Below are 14,842 nucleotides of genomic sequence, written 5' to 3' on the forward strand. Positions count from 1 at the left end.
AAGCAATGTCTTTGGCAGCGTTGTGAATAGACAAAACCAAGTGAAACGCTTCCAATTTCATTTATGAGGGTCAGGTCATCTGAAACTTGGGCCCACAAAAGAGGACTTCAAGTGAATTAGTTGAGCTGGGTGATAATTTATGTGAGCCTGATGAAAGAATAGGGCGTTTTTGCTTTTACTTCTCATTATCTCCTTTTTTTTTCCTTTCATGCAATGCTTAATGTCTCATCGAGAAACCTCGGAGAATAAGAAAGTAAAACTTTCATTGTTCAAAAAAGTAGTGACGCTCCATCACTAAAATAATAAGAGAAAGAGTATGAAAGTTGTTATGAGCGATAAGACAATACCACAACTTCAAAACTCACGTTTATTGTGATCAGTCAACGCACCAATACTGCCGCCTGCTGGTCAAAATGGGAAATGGTAAGCGTCCGTGTTCGGAAACCGGTTCATCTTGACTTGAGCAATAAAAATGACCAATACTTGACTGTATAATTCATACCATAGGAGGTAGAACTGAACAGAATCGTGATTTAAGTAGTAGTAAAAAATGTAAATAAGAGTCTGTTAAAAGTAGAAGCATTAATTTAACTTAAATAAAATAGAAATAATAAAATAATAATAAAAAAGAATAATCTGAGGGTTTTTTGTCAAATATATGGCATCTTGATAACTTGGCCCAACTGCTTACACTTGTGAAAACAATGAGTAAACTAGTAACTGAATGAGTTTCAAAATGTTTGGTGAATGGCTTTTTTTTTTTTTTTTTTATTAACTAAACAATTACAAATAAATCGTTAACAAACAGTAATCGAATGGAAAATGATTTGTAGCACACTTAATGCAAAATGAAAATTGACCTCATTATTCGATTGATGGAATAATCAATAGAATATTCAATAGTGACCAGACAACCTTGGAATATTAACCTGATTTTTGACTGCATGGATCAAGTATTCTATGATTCAGAAAATAACCCATAAATCAATTTCTTATGCACAGCAATACTCAAGATGAAAGGTAAATGTTGAGGTAATTATTTTATTTGGTTTAACTGTCACGACACTGCTTAAGACAATCACTTGTGTCAAGTGATAAGCAAGGATTGCTTTATTTAATTGTGTTAGCATACATTAAGCTTGTTATAAAAACATGTTTAAAAACGAGACATTCTATAAATTCTATTACGAGTATTCCTATATTATTCAGATTATCCAAGGGACTAAGAAGTAGAAGACAAAGTATAGTATAGTATAGGAGATGTCAGTAAATTAAAAGCACATTTTACTTTGGAATAACAGACAATTATGAACCTGGCGTAAATGAAGTATATAACAGATGAAATGGCTCGATTTCCCTGTTCCTCGAAATAGAAACTGTTAGTCCACGAGACAGTGTTAAAACAAACAAAGAAAAGAGTTCAACATCACACTTGCATTTTGCAAGATCTCGCCGCCTGTACATATTACCTTTAAAAACTTTACACACGTGGAGTGAAAAGACATTATTGCCTTTCTCGTCAATCAGAGTTCATTCAGCAAATGACGGCTCTGCGGTTTGCTCTCATCTATGACATGGAGAGTTGTGTCAGATGGGCTTGGTGGTACTGTTGTAGACAAGATGCTCCCTGTCTTCTATGGAAGTGAGCGGCGCGTTGTTGACAGGTACACGGTGGTGCTGTGACGACTTTTTCTTTCCCTTCATGAAGCAATACAAGAGGACGGCCAATAGGATGACGATACCTATAGCCAGGACAGCCGCTATTGCTATAACACCTGTACAAATAAAGGGAGCAATGGTTCATTTGATGAGTCAGTCTTTGGGTTATTTTTGAAAAACAAGCAGAGTTACATACCCGTTTGACTACTCGCCACTCTTCGCTCGAACTCTGTTTTTCTTGCAAACACATCTTTTTCTTGGGGGGGGGGGGGGGGGAAACAACAACAACAGATCAACAGAGCAGTAAAAACAAGTGAATTGAATTTGACTTGGACATTTTGCAGGCAAAACAGACTCTGCACTGTTTGTTCCTTGTTCTGGCTTCATTTGATGCAAATATCTCAGCCTTTCAATGGTTAGAAATTTGTTAAGTAAACTGACAAAGATGTAAAACTACTCCCTTCCATTTGAGGAATGCTGGGCTAGAGTGAACTCAACCTATCTGGTACCTTATTTCATTCCGACTTTGACACTATCAGGGCTGATGCTTAAATCATTACTGACTAGTAAATATGTATACCTTGGTTTTTGCAATGGGGGTGGAAACATTGAGCAAGAGATTGAATTTTAAAGTACCAGCTCGATGAAATCTTGTTGCTTTAAGATTAAGCTAGTATATGAAGGGATAAACCAAACCGCAATTCCAATAATAAGCAAATTTAAGTTTTGATAGCACTCATGCATGCATTAATTGTATGTGTACAAAATGAGGTAAGTTTATTTTAACCTCCAACAACTACATTTTAATACTAATAAACACTTTTTCCGAGCCTCAAGGCTATCAAATTTTGCTAGTTTCTCCAATCAAGGGAAATAACCTGTGCCAAAAGAAAATGTTGGCAAAAGCAAAATACATTACTAATCTAAACTCAAACTTTACTTCAACAATAGGGCTTAAATGCTAAAGGAAAATAAATGGCTGATTGACTGACAGGAATGTTACATACTGTAGGCGTGTTTTGTAGAGTATTAATGGTTTAATAGTTTCAGATTTTTTATCAGTGCATTTTTTTTAATTTTGTTGTAATTTTAGTTTTCAAATTTAGTTAGTTTTAATGAAAACTTTAATGAAACTTTTTGAAACTTCTTTGCATGATTTCTGGGAGAAAATGCTTGGTTTTAGTTTATTTCTAATCATAGCTGGCAAAGGTTCAATTCATAAAAAAAAAATATTCTTTTTTTATTTATTTTATTACCAAAAAATGTTTTTTCAGCCTTAATTTTCATAAATTATTAAAATAAATCTTGATGAAGACTAGTCACCTGTCACCCCTCTGCAGACCTTCAGACAGGCTTCATTTGAGTCAAATCTGTTTTCGTTTCCTTGGCAACCACCGTAGTTGAAGCGAGTACAAGCCTGCTTCAGAGGATTGTAGTACCACTTTGTGAGAGTGTCCCTGCAGTTGCCTGTCTCTGGAGGCTCGGTACAGCGCACTGACAACAACAGGAAATGAAAATTAAATAATCATAAATCAAACTACTAATATAATCTTCTTTAAGAAAAAAAACAAATACCTTTTTGCTCATCCACTGGAATCTTGAGCAAAATCTGAAATGTGTTGTCCACTGACATAAAACAAAATATATGAATAAAGGGAAAATCTATATTATGTCTAAGTGAGCTCAATGAGTTTTAAAAATAAAAACGGATTCTTACAGTCCTTGCATTTTTGCTCATCTGAGCCGTCGCTACACTGAGCAATTGAGTCGCACTCCAAGCCTGGTTCCAAACAGCAGCCGTTTGCACAGGTGAACTGCCCGGCAGTGCATGGAACGCCACACTTTTCTGGAACACGGAAAAGGCACTATTATCATTAAGACATACACAGTCTAGAATATCGAATGCTTAACAAAGGAAAATAAATGCCAGTACGTGTGATTGTGACATACCTCGCTGATCTGGGAGTGGTAAACCTCTACCGCTGGCCCTTTTTTCTGAAGAAGAAAAACATTATTATTATTTGAAACATGTTTAAGACATTTCAGTGACAGCGTATTTTTAAATATGCAGTGCTTAATTGCTTGGTGTGCAGTAGAGAGGAGACTAAATTTCAGTCATATCGTGCATTAGGCTAATCAGAATCAAATTATGGTTGACAGGAAAATATGAGTCAAAGTCAACCTGCTTTTGAAGTGAAGAACCACCACAAACAAGATTTCCAGTTGCTGAGCCACAAATTGCTGTTCCCAGCATCCATATTTTAATACATGCAAACATATGCAAGCTTCATTTGCCATTTAAAAGCTAAATGTAGCCAAACCTGCTACGAAGACATGGACTGTATAGCCACGATAAAAATGACTAATAATCCCTACACGGTGAAGTTATGATTGGGAAGGAACGCAAACTTACCTGTGCCATAGCATGCGTTTGTGCACTCGTCTTTCGAAAGATAGTTATTGAGGTTTTCCCTGCAGCCGCCAAAAACAAACTCCTCGCACTTCAGCGACGCGGCATTGTAGTGCCACCGAGGAAAAGCGCCACGACATGGTCCGATCTTCTTCGGAGCCATGCAGTGATCTGCAAGGAGCAAGGGTAACTGTTAGTTGATCCTATTGTATTTGTTCTTTCCCTAGATAGATGAAACCATTCAGAAAACATGATGAGTTATGACTCACTCATGTTCGTCTTAGATTCAATGTACACCAGACATCAACAACAAAAGTGAGTGGCTCTGAAACCTGATCTTGGTGTTTTTCTTTTTTTTTTTATTGCGCTTTCTAACATTCAACAATTGTGCTGTCTACATTAAAAAGTAGAGACAACACCAGACGCCATTGTGTATTATAGCAATGTATAAAAAGGATGCTTGTTTAACGCTGTGGGGTTCATAAAAAAAATAACGTTTGTAAGTGTGTCTGGCAGATGAGACAGACTTTACTCATCTTACAAAGGGCTGCCTTGACTATACATATCATCAGATCTAAACTGAAAACTTTAAGTATCATTTTCTTCACATTCATGAATGACTTGGACATTACACAATATTTTATTGCTAAAAAAAATCTAAATTTGAACTAAAAGAACAGATAGTGAAAGACCTGATTAAAAAATATATTTAAAAATTACAAACATAACTGCAGTTCATTCTCAAGTCAGTCAAGTCTCCTAACACCTCAATAAATTATTTCTACATTACTATTTATTTTTTCTTAAATTATTTCTTTCTCTATTTTATTATTTCTTTTTTCTTGTATTTATTTTTCCTTCAAATTTTTCTTTTTTCTTTCGACAGACGCTTGATAGCATCTATGAATTTATATGAAGTTAAAAAGTGAGGTTAGCGATACCCTTTACTTGAAGAGTCACTTGAATGAAACTTGGCTGACTGCACACACACACACGTACACACACACACACACCACCGCTACGCATATCCACATTCCAAACAACCTGTTAATGGATAATTTAACTGAATTGCCGAATCCCTTACATTAATCCCACAATGTCCATTTATATCAAATACATAAATTTACCACCAATGTAAAACGAGCTCTAATGACTTTCAATTGACAGAGGATGATTGGAGTGTTTTCGTTTACGAAACCTTAGCTGAAACCAGACCGACAGGTTTTGTTGAGTTGGGGGGGCGGGGGGGGGGGGGGGTAGGTGGAGGAAGTAGGAGTTTACCATATATGCTCCTCACTTCCGTTTTAAAAGATCTCAAACGTAAGCATGAAGATCAATAGGTGACGTATGGTATTCTGAGGAAATTACTTTGATAGTGTACAAAGGAAGAGGAGACTAAAGTGGTCAAACCACATGTTGCAGTTCCCTTATCTAAAAAGCGTTCTATCATTCGGCCTGTAGGAATTAAGTCAACAAGTCTTGACAGGTTCCATCACATTAAAAGACAAAGACGACACAATGGAAGAACAACAAAAAGGTCACCCCTTTGAGAAGTATTCAGGTTGGCTTGGAAAACAGGGTAAAGAGTAAAACAAACAGAAATGTGAACCTAATGGGAAAAGGGTAAGTACGAAAAAAAAAAGCCCCAAGGAAAGTACATGAGCATAAAGGCATTGTCTCAACATGAAACACGCAGGCGACTCTGAGGGGGCTCAAAAGACATGTCAACATGTCATGAGGGAAAAAGGAGTTTAAACCTTGTTCCCCTTCCTCCATACCCTCCAAAAAAATTGTCATATTGATATAATATAAAATGATCATATTATGTCCACCGTGTCATAAAATAATGATGTTCTAAGAAACCCTGTGGTGACTTTGGTGGCACTCCAACCAGCATTTTCTCATTCCGAAACAAATATGGAATATTTACACTTGTTTCACAATTTTCATCATTTGTGCGTAACTGAATCTTGTCAAGTTTAACATGTCCACTCTGTCGCATTGAAATATTCATTTACAGAAAAATGTTTCAGAAATTCTCATTTTATTAAACAGCACACAACCATCTTGCTAACAGAGTCATGTTACTGATATTAGGAAAAAAAAAATGTTCACCCTATGACTGTCCACCATGTATTTTACTGTTTGCATGTATTCCTACATTGTCTGCTTGTATAACATCAACAATCAACGTCAAGTTAAATCAAAAAGCTTAGAAATACCAATGGAGAAGTCTCAAAGGCCCCTTAAGGTGATATTGACTCATATGGAATGCAACAGAAAAGTTGAGAATTCAATTAAGATACTTACGTTCTGACTGTTCAGGTGTAAGAACCAAAACAGTGACTTGGGTCGAGTCCGACTGACCGATGGTGTCGGTGACGGTCAATTGGAATTTGTACATTCCCGACGTCAGATTGGATACGATAATCTGGTCTTCAAAATCGGTTTTCTATATAAAAACGAAATGCCTTGGTCACCATCGGGATACATCACTTCCTGAGAACATAAAGCTATTAAAATGGACTCACCTCAATAACAGCGTAGGGATACTCGGTGAGCATTTTCCAAATATAGGACACGATCTTTTTGTCATCTTTGCTCTCCAAGCCGTTCAATGTGACGCTATCCTGAGGCTGGACTACACGGTCCTGACCTCCATTTGCCATCGGTGGACGATCGGTTTCCTCTGGAGTGAAACAGTTTGAGATTACACAATTACTGAATGCAAAATGATTCCAAAAATGAAGCTGCGGTAGATGAGAAACCAAACAGTACACCAGGGGCCATGAGGACTTTGCGTGTGTGAACATGCTGAATGAATGTTTCTAGCCTAGTTATGTTGCCTCACATATCGTGAATGCAAACAGACTACTGGAGGAACTAGTGGAACTAACAAAATCATTTAATCTCAAGGAATAATGGCGTCACAGTAATCTTTTTTTTTTCCCCAGCCCCTCATTTGCAGACAGTTGGGTTTTTACTAGAATTTATTGGGACAATAGAATACATTTTGATCATCTACTCACCCATGAATTTCTAGTTTCTAGTTCTCTTACAAAAAGTGAGTTTAAAAGAAAAGTGAATACGAGACTTTTTTTATATTGTTGCTGAATCTCAACCTACTTTTGCAGATGTTGCCACCAATAAAAAATATAGGAACTAATTATATATACATACATACATACATACATACACTATATATATTACAGATGTTGCCGCCAATAAATAATATAGGAAGTAAGTATATATATATATATATATACATACACTATATATATTAGATAATTATGAATTTTTATTCTATATTATGAGCCGTGCATGCAGTCTTACTTGGAGGGAGATCCACCTCCAGGTAGCTCTCATAGAGGGATTCCAGGATGTAGTTGTAGTAACCTTTCTTCCTGACAAAGCGACAGGCGTACTTTTTCTTGTAGAGGCAGTTAAAGAGGAAGCATTTTTTGATGGAGTTCTCCTCCGCACCTCCTTCCATGAAGGCCACATTGCAGGTGGGATTTTTGCAGCAGGCCGCCACACAATCCCTTGAGTTCCCCAATTCCGGTGATGAGATGAAGATGGCCCCGTCATTGACAGACTCGTCGACATCCAACACAAAATCCTCCCGTCCTTTCTTGAATTTGGCCAAACACTGCTCACCTGTCTCCTGACAAGAGGCGCATCCCAAAAACACCAGTAGAAGCACCTGGGGCCACCGATCCATAATAACAATTAAATAATAAGAATGAAAAATAAAGTCCTTCTATAATTCAAATGGGATTTCTAGCGCCGCCTGTAACCGAAACCGAGGCCAATAATTAACTACAAATGTCTTCCTGAGCGTTATAGGCCACGAAGGGTGAAGACAGACGCGGCCGGGTTACCTTTTCACACGCACACAAAAATAACAAAAACTGAAAAAGAAGAAGATCCACAAAGAGCCAAGTCCTGCCGAGCCTCTCCGTCCGTGCCACTTGCGTGAATGAGTCTCCGAAAATTTGATCAATCCAAAGAGCTGTGGCGTGTGACGACACAAGCCAAGTGACTCAATATTCACTCACCTGTCTGAGAGGAAGTGAAATTCCACTCGGGATCATGCCACGCCCTTTTCTCTCTCTCTCTCTCTCTCTCTCTCTCTCTCTCTCTCTCTCTCTCTCTCTCTCTCTCTCTCTCTCTCTCTCTCTCTCTCTCTCTCTCTCTCTCTCTCTCTCTCTCTCTCTCTCTCTCTCTCTCTCTCTCTCTCTCTCTCTCTCTCTCACAAAAAACAAAATACAATAAAACAGTATAGCATTCATTTACATTGCATGTTCAGTATTTGCAAATTTAAATATTTGCGGATTATTATTCTTTTAAATCTAATCTTATAGGTGACCCATGATCAACAGTATGAATGTTTTTTAGCATGTTGTGACAGGACATGGTAGGGTGATAACGAAAAAACGGATTTGAATTGTGAGATTGGTTTTCTCCTGGAGCATAACAGGTAGATTAACAATTCAAATATTTATTGGCTGGGTTTTTTTTTGCAGTGGAGTGGAGCCACATTGCATCACCCTGTTCTTTTGTTGTTTTGCATGCAGCTCAATGCAAATATGATATAATTTGCCATTTTCAACCATGATTATGCACCGATGCATTGTTTCTTTCTTCATTTTAGTTAGAAAATCAGCAATACAAAAGTACGTTGTGTCTTGAACACCTTGTTCTCCTTGAGAGTATGCATTTAAGTGGCATCGGTATCAAACTCAGATCCCGGAGGGCAACTATCCTGCATGTTTTGGATATTTCCCTCCTCCAACACACCTGGAATTCAAATGTTCAAGTTGAATAACAGCCCTGGGTGCATTTCATACTTTATTCCAAAAGGTGGCAATACTGGCTGCATTGAAAGTTCTACAAATCCTAAACATCTTATGCGTTTAAAATATCCGTTTGTCTCGCTTCTTTGTAAAAATATCAAAACACATGCAGCACTATTACTTCACACATCAAGACTGATTTGGAGCTGACTCATAATTTGAGTCATGATTTACATCATCCCACAAAATTCCCAAGGGGAAACTAGAAGTTGTCACGTGAAGTATGACGTCATAATGTATCTTTTGCAATGACCACAGTATTTAGAAACATATTTTTAGGTCCTTAACGGTGCAGATGTAAGTAGCATAATATCAGATGAATGAATGTGAGTAGCAGAAAAGGTGATCTGCTGAAGGCCTTCAATAATTCAGCGGCACGTGTGGCCAACCAGCAGAACCTTAAATTTTATATGGATGAAAGTTTTTTTTTTCCATGTACATTATTCCTTCAATAATGGAAGAGTACCAAAATGTATGCATATATTTTATTAAGATCCACTATATAAACCCAATGATATAGATATATATATATATATTTTTTTTTTTTTTATTAAAAGCCTTGTAACCAAAGAGGCCAATTTGACTCCAAAGATTTTTGTATACAACAATAAAATGGACAAAAGGTTTTAAGAGATTTTTTATTGTTGTGGCACTGTTGACTATTTTTAGTCACTTTATTGCCCTTTGCTGATTTGTCTCGCCACATTTTTTTTATTTTTATTGGCTGGGACTGACCTATGCTCTTTCAGTACACACACCCTGTCATATAAAGTGGCGTACACACACAGAGGCGTATCAGGTTTCATCGTCCTCACAGTGCAGGCAGTGGGTGTTGCAAGAGGAGGCGAGAAGGAGAGCTTCACAGAGAAAGAGAGAGAGCAGGACAAGCAGTGTGAGTCAGAGAGAAGGTAGATAGACATTGAACACTAGACTAGGAAATACATCCACGGACATAGAGTTGGGCCAGAGCCTGTACCGCCTGCTTGTGTGTGTGTGTGCCTGTGTGTGTGTGTGCATGTGTGTGCGTGACAGAGAGAACTTGGTGTGTTTCCACGGGTCTCCCGAGGCCGTGGCAACCATGGCGTCAGATGCAAACACCCAGTCCAGAGTGATGTTCCAATCCACGGGCAAAGTCGACGAGCCAGGTCACCGCAAGCTTGGCAAGCTGACCGTTAAGTACAACCGCAAGGACCTGCAGAGGAGGTTGGATATTGAGGAGTGGATAGATGAACAGCTGCACCTGCTCTTTGACTGTGAGGTAAGTGGGTAGACTCATGGACACATGCATACGTGCACGTTGCAGTGGAGGTAGTGCCCATTTATCCATGGTCATTTTATATTGACAATAACGAGAGATTACCCGTGAGATTGCTTCATAAATGCACGGATTTTCTCTCAGATGTGTTACGATATTTCAATAAGTGATAGAATATCAGTCCTAAATGTAAAAGCTGACCCCTGTGGATGTGGAGAAACATAATCCACATCAATTGCACTTGTGTAACGTGGGACACAATCCAATTATGTCACTGGCTGCACATTGATTTGCATTGGATTCTCTCAAGGGGGAAACCATGGCAACAGATGTCTCATCTCCCACGTGTGGCAGCTCAGCGCGGTGGGAAGAGGGATTTCCGTTGGCTAGCATGGAGTGACGATGCAGATTAATGACAACATCACTAAAGCAGGGACTAATACATGATGTACGATGAGGAGAGCATGTGTATGATTTTGTCCAACTGACTGATAATAAGAATATTAGATTTATATATTGGCTATATTAACAAAGAGGATGAACACCACTTTTTTTTTGCATTGTTGGAAATAAGGAAAATATTCATCTTTGTCCCCTGGTCTAAAATAGCGTGTAAAATAAAGGTGTTGTTTAATACATAAGTGGTTAAGTGATTATATATTTTGTATAAAATAATCATTCTTACATGGTGTCATTGTCGGCAATAAGTTGTTTAATAAAATTTGTCAAATTGAAAATTTTCAGGAATCCATAAAATGGCTGTCCACCCTGTTGTAAAGGGTTAATTGCCTCTTAAAAGAGTATTTTGGGTTTTATTCATTGAGGCGACTGAAAAAGTGAGAGAATTAGTAGTTACAATATTTGGTAGGTTTCATTATATTATGTGTCATTGATTCTTGTCAAGATTAACATGTCCACCCTGTCATAATGAAATGTCCGAGTAAGTCCTCAAAGTAAATATTTACATTTGCTTGCTCATTTTACAGATCTAACTGTGATGAAGAATTTGATCAATGATAATATCAGTTAAGTCAGGATATTGCATGACATTATGCATAGAATTTGATTGATTTCCCTAGAAAAGATAACTACATCCTTGTATTGCATCTTCAAGGTTACAATCGCGTCTTCTTTTTCCCAATTGTATCTGACAAACAATAATCATCCATATATTTCTTGTGAATCATCATATTGGGATATTTACATCCTATAAATATAGTCATCACCTATTTATGCGTACAGATTTATGACTATAGAGTTTATCATACATTTTGTATTGCCTCAAAAGAAGTGTGCTCCATTGGTTGGAGTCTTCCGCTTGGAACCTTTTACCAACAGTCCCTTTGCATTGCTGTCTAAATTATTTAACCACATTTCTAATTTATGCAAGCGTTGCCTTGGCCAGCTTCTTTGCAAACTTCACACCTTTAGAGAAATAGTAAACCTCATAGAAGGTATGATCAGTAGAAAAGGGGAAATGTCCAGAAGCATTAAAACTAAATTGTTAATAATACAACTGGCATACAAACGTTGGAGGATGCTGACATAACATTTTATTCTCAAACCACTGTCTCAACATCAATTTTTATTTCCTTATGTTCCTCAATTTAATTCTGTTGTTGGGCCTGAAATAGATAGGGCCCCGTTTTCTAACAGGAAAGGCAGTAGGACTCTGATAAGTTCAAATGATGTTGGCATTTCAGTGACATTTTTATTTCCTGGGCATGTTTTCCTTATTATCAAGGCAGTAAAAACATAGCGTGTCTTGATGGCCCGTTGCTTTGTTTCAAGAGTCACAATTATGAGTTACTAGTCTGAAATGTGCAATATTTTTAAGGTAAAATGATTCCTTGGGGCCAGGTAAACAACATATTTAATGTTTAAAATACAAACCCTGATTCCAATTAAGTTAGAAGGTAGTGTAAAAAAATACAAATAAAAAAGAGAATACAATGAATTGCAAATCCGTATCCCTCCAAGGATAACATATTTAATGTTTGAACTGCTAAACTGTTGTTTTGCAACAAATATATGTCGAATATTGCTGAGGTCGAACCTTATAAGATCACAGGTGTTCAACTCAAGGCCCGGGGGCCCGATACGGCCCACCACATCATTTTATGTGGCCCGTGAAGACAAATTGTGCATCAAATTCGTGTCATTACTAGAATTGTAAATTGTATTCACTTTTGATATCTTTTTTTTTCATACTTGACCAGTTTTTACTCGTCTGATTGGAAATGGAGTTATTTGTCAGTTTGTTTTGTACCTTTTACTGTGTATAATATGAGGTGCTCATACATTTATTTGGGTTAACAGTCATAATGGCCCTCCGAAAGAAGCTATGACTACAATGCGGCCCGCCAAAAAAAAAAAGGGTTTGACACCACTGTTGTAGATCATAGTCACTTGCCAGGAGACCCACAAAACGGAGAATTTGTTATGCAATAGCATTGCATCATAAAGGACAACAAAGCAACATTTTGATTGGTCAAAAATTTGTAAAAATAGCAGTCAGACGTGTACGCTGACTGATCATATATGTGTTTGAACAAATATTAATTTCACTGAAATGTAAATAAATAAAGGTCTTGTTTTGAGTCACAAAAGAGATAAAACACTCGAAACGACAGAATCCAATTGCTCAGGTGACTGCATCTGTCGGTTTCTGAAGCTAAGACTTTGATATTCATAAATTCCAATAATAGCTCCAACATTTATTATATTGCTTTCAACTGCAGAAAGTGCTACTGAGATGCTGCTCAGAGACCTCATTAAAATGCAATTTCTTCTACGCTGAAGATAAATCAGCCATGTTGTGCAGCATAAAAGCTGAAGTTGAAGTACTGCACAGTAGAAAGGTCACAGAAAAAAAGTCAACTATTTTATTCTCCTCGCACACGCCGATGCTGAGTTAACACTTTTGAAGAATTATTCTTAATCACAAGATCCTCTGCCAATGCTTACATAATACTCCATAATGTGACTAAATCATGCCAAGAAAATAGAGAAAGAAATTCCACGCACAACCGTGGATTATTCCAGGCCAAACATAATTTATGACATGCATAAGAAAGTAAAATTAAAAAAAAAAAAACACTTCCTTTAGATATGCAATCAATTGGTCAGTTACAACAAGGAAATGAGCATCATTAACCAAAGTAATAAACACACACACACACTGAAACCCTGCAGAGCTAAGCAGAATAACAAGGGGTCCATCCCGGCACCATGTATCAATTAGAGGGTGCACGGGGGACCAGGAAGAGGGTCCATCCACTCCGCCACTCAGCACTTCACATTGATTAGTTCTCTCATCATCCAGAGAAACGTCCAAGCCCAATCCTCCTCGGCAATGAAATCTTCCCAACTGGAAAATATTCTCGGAAAAGCAAACTGCCCCTGTCAAATATGAGCGTATACCTGCTGAGTCTGGATGTACTGGTGGTCAAGTTTCCTTCCAGGACATTCTACAGTACTTTAAAGTCATTACATTTTGGAGATGACACATTTGTGATATACTGAATCTATTTTAGTTGGTTTAAAAAAAACAAAAAGTGTAATAGTCAGTCACTACATTCGTGTCTTGGTTTAACAGGCACAGTGGAACAACATTGACGCTCGAGTTGACAATAATTTCCATCCCACTGACTTGCTCAGTGCCAGAAAGACTTTTCATTGGGATTTAGGATGGGATTGTACCCTGTGAGCTTTTGTGTCCATCACATGTCGGTAATAAGAGGGATTTAGAATAGAGATGCAGAAACAACTTTTTTTTTTTATTCTCTTGCAGGAAGAAGACATTCCAGAATTGGAGATTGACATAGATGAACTCCTGGAGCTGTCAGATGAAGGGCAAAGAAAGCGAGTACAGGTACATAATTGTTGTCAATGTCTTAGGATAGAATTTCAAACAACATGGGTTTAACATAAGTGTCCAATATTGAATGGATGGATCATGGGAATATTTTATTCCCAGTTACCTAACATGTTCTCATTTTTTTTCTTCTTCTGCTGCTTTCAGGAGTTGTTGCAGGAATGCACAAAGCCGATCGAGGTGAGAAGTTAAAAATCTGTATCCTCCTATACTGTATTGCCAATACGTGGCCGTTCGAATAATTGAGGACCGCATAAGTCGATAAGTTTGAATGTAAGCTGTAAAACGTGGATATGTGTACATGCATGTTCATTAGAGAAAAATGTCAATGAGGTTACAAGCTTGTTTGTGCATGCTCCGTAGGATTTTGTCAACGGGCTACTCTACAGGATAAAGGGACTACGCAAACTGTCAGGACCCTTGAAGAAATAGCTCCAGGTCAAATAAAGAATTGAGGCAATGGTTTCTCCAATCCCCCATTTTGTGTTTACCGTTTGGATGCCTGTATGTGCACTTCACATACTCTTTCCCAGGTCAGTTGGAGACCAAAGTAGTCAGTGAAGTTTTTATGAATTTGTGGACTGTTATGACATCATGTGTTCCCACATACATAATAATGCACATGTGATAATAGCTGTAATATTACTAGATGTTTTTTTCCTCTGTGAGATTGTAAATTTTTGTTTGCTTGTTAATGTACATATATTTTCATTCATATGAGTGCTGTATGACAATAAAATGAAACATTTTCAATACTGTCACATTTGATTGGACAAGAAATTTCT

At 37.5% G+C, this 14,842-nt stretch overlaps 2 protein-coding genes across 3 annotated transcripts; one reads left to right on the forward strand and one right to left on the reverse strand.

Annotated features, from left to right (window-relative positions):
* Positions 1–769: 769 nt before the first annotated feature.
* spint1a (serine peptidase inhibitor, Kunitz type 1 a) lies at positions 770–7,934 on the reverse strand. The gene is made up of 10 exons (XM_085932345.1): positions 7,403–7,934; positions 6,601–6,758; positions 6,380–6,521; positions 4,073–4,240; positions 3,610–3,654; positions 3,377–3,505; positions 3,235–3,285; positions 2,983–3,153; positions 1,856–1,915; positions 770–1,775 (listed from the first exon to the last, which is right to left on the reverse strand). The coding sequence occupies exons 1-10, from the start codon at positions 7,788–7,790 to the stop codon at positions 1,588–1,590; spliced, it is 1,500 nt and encodes a 499-aa protein (XP_085788471.1). The 5' UTR covers positions 7,791–7,934; the 3' UTR covers positions 770–1,587.
* Positions 7,935–9,734: 1,800 nt separating this feature from the next.
* On the forward strand, positions 9,735–14,785 carry ppp1r14d (protein phosphatase 1 regulatory inhibitor subunit 14D). Of its 2 annotated transcripts, XM_085932071.1 has the most exons (5): positions 9,735–9,833; positions 9,958–10,183; positions 13,974–14,054; positions 14,205–14,237; positions 14,421–14,785. In XM_085932071.1, exons 2-5 carry the CDS (start codon positions 10,004–10,006, stop codon positions 14,487–14,489), a joined length of 363 nt encoding a protein of 120 aa, XP_085788197.1. In that variant the 5' UTR covers positions 9,735–9,833; positions 9,958–10,003; the 3' UTR covers positions 14,490–14,785. The 2 variants fall into 2 exon arrangements, with proteins under 2 accessions (XP_085788197.1, XP_085788196.1); XM_085932070.1 differs by having other exon boundaries at positions 9,738–10,183.
* The last annotated feature ends 57 nt before the right edge of the window (positions 14,786–14,842 follow it).

This window comes from Syngnathus leptorhynchus, chromosome 15, assembly GCF_054491065.1.
Source record: "Syngnathus leptorhynchus isolate UIUO chromosome 15, UIUO_Slep, whole genome shotgun sequence".
NCBI classification, from domain to species: Eukaryota; Metazoa; Chordata; class Actinopteri; order Syngnathiformes; family Syngnathidae; genus Syngnathus; species Syngnathus leptorhynchus.

Excerpts from the sequence above, each read along its gene's own strand:
- spint1a (XM_085932345.1), bottom strand. The coding sequence starts at position 7,790 with ATGGATCGGTGGCCCCAGGTGCTTCTACTGGTGTTTTTGGGATGCGCC. Across the intron at positions 4,241-6,379 it reads TACACCTGAACAGTCAGAAC|ATCACTGCATGGCTCCGAAG; the intron begins GTAAGTATCTTA and ends TGCTCCTTGCAG. Across the intron at positions 1,776-1,855 it reads AGTGGCGAGTAGTCAAACGG|GTGTTATAGCAATAGCGGCT; the intron begins GTATGTAACTCT and ends TTATTTGTACAG.
- ppp1r14d (XM_085932070.1), top strand. The coding sequence starts at position 9,941 with ATGTGTGTGCGTGACAGAGAGAACTTGGTGTGTTTCCACGGGTCTCCC. Across the intron at positions 14,055-14,204 it reads GGCAAAGAAAGCGAGTACAG|GAGTTGTTGCAGGAATGCAC; the intron begins GTACATAATTGT and ends TGCTGCTTTCAG. Across the intron at positions 14,238-14,420 it reads AATGCACAAAGCCGATCGAG|GATTTTGTCAACGGGCTACT; the intron begins GTGAGAAGTTAA and ends CATGCTCCGTAG.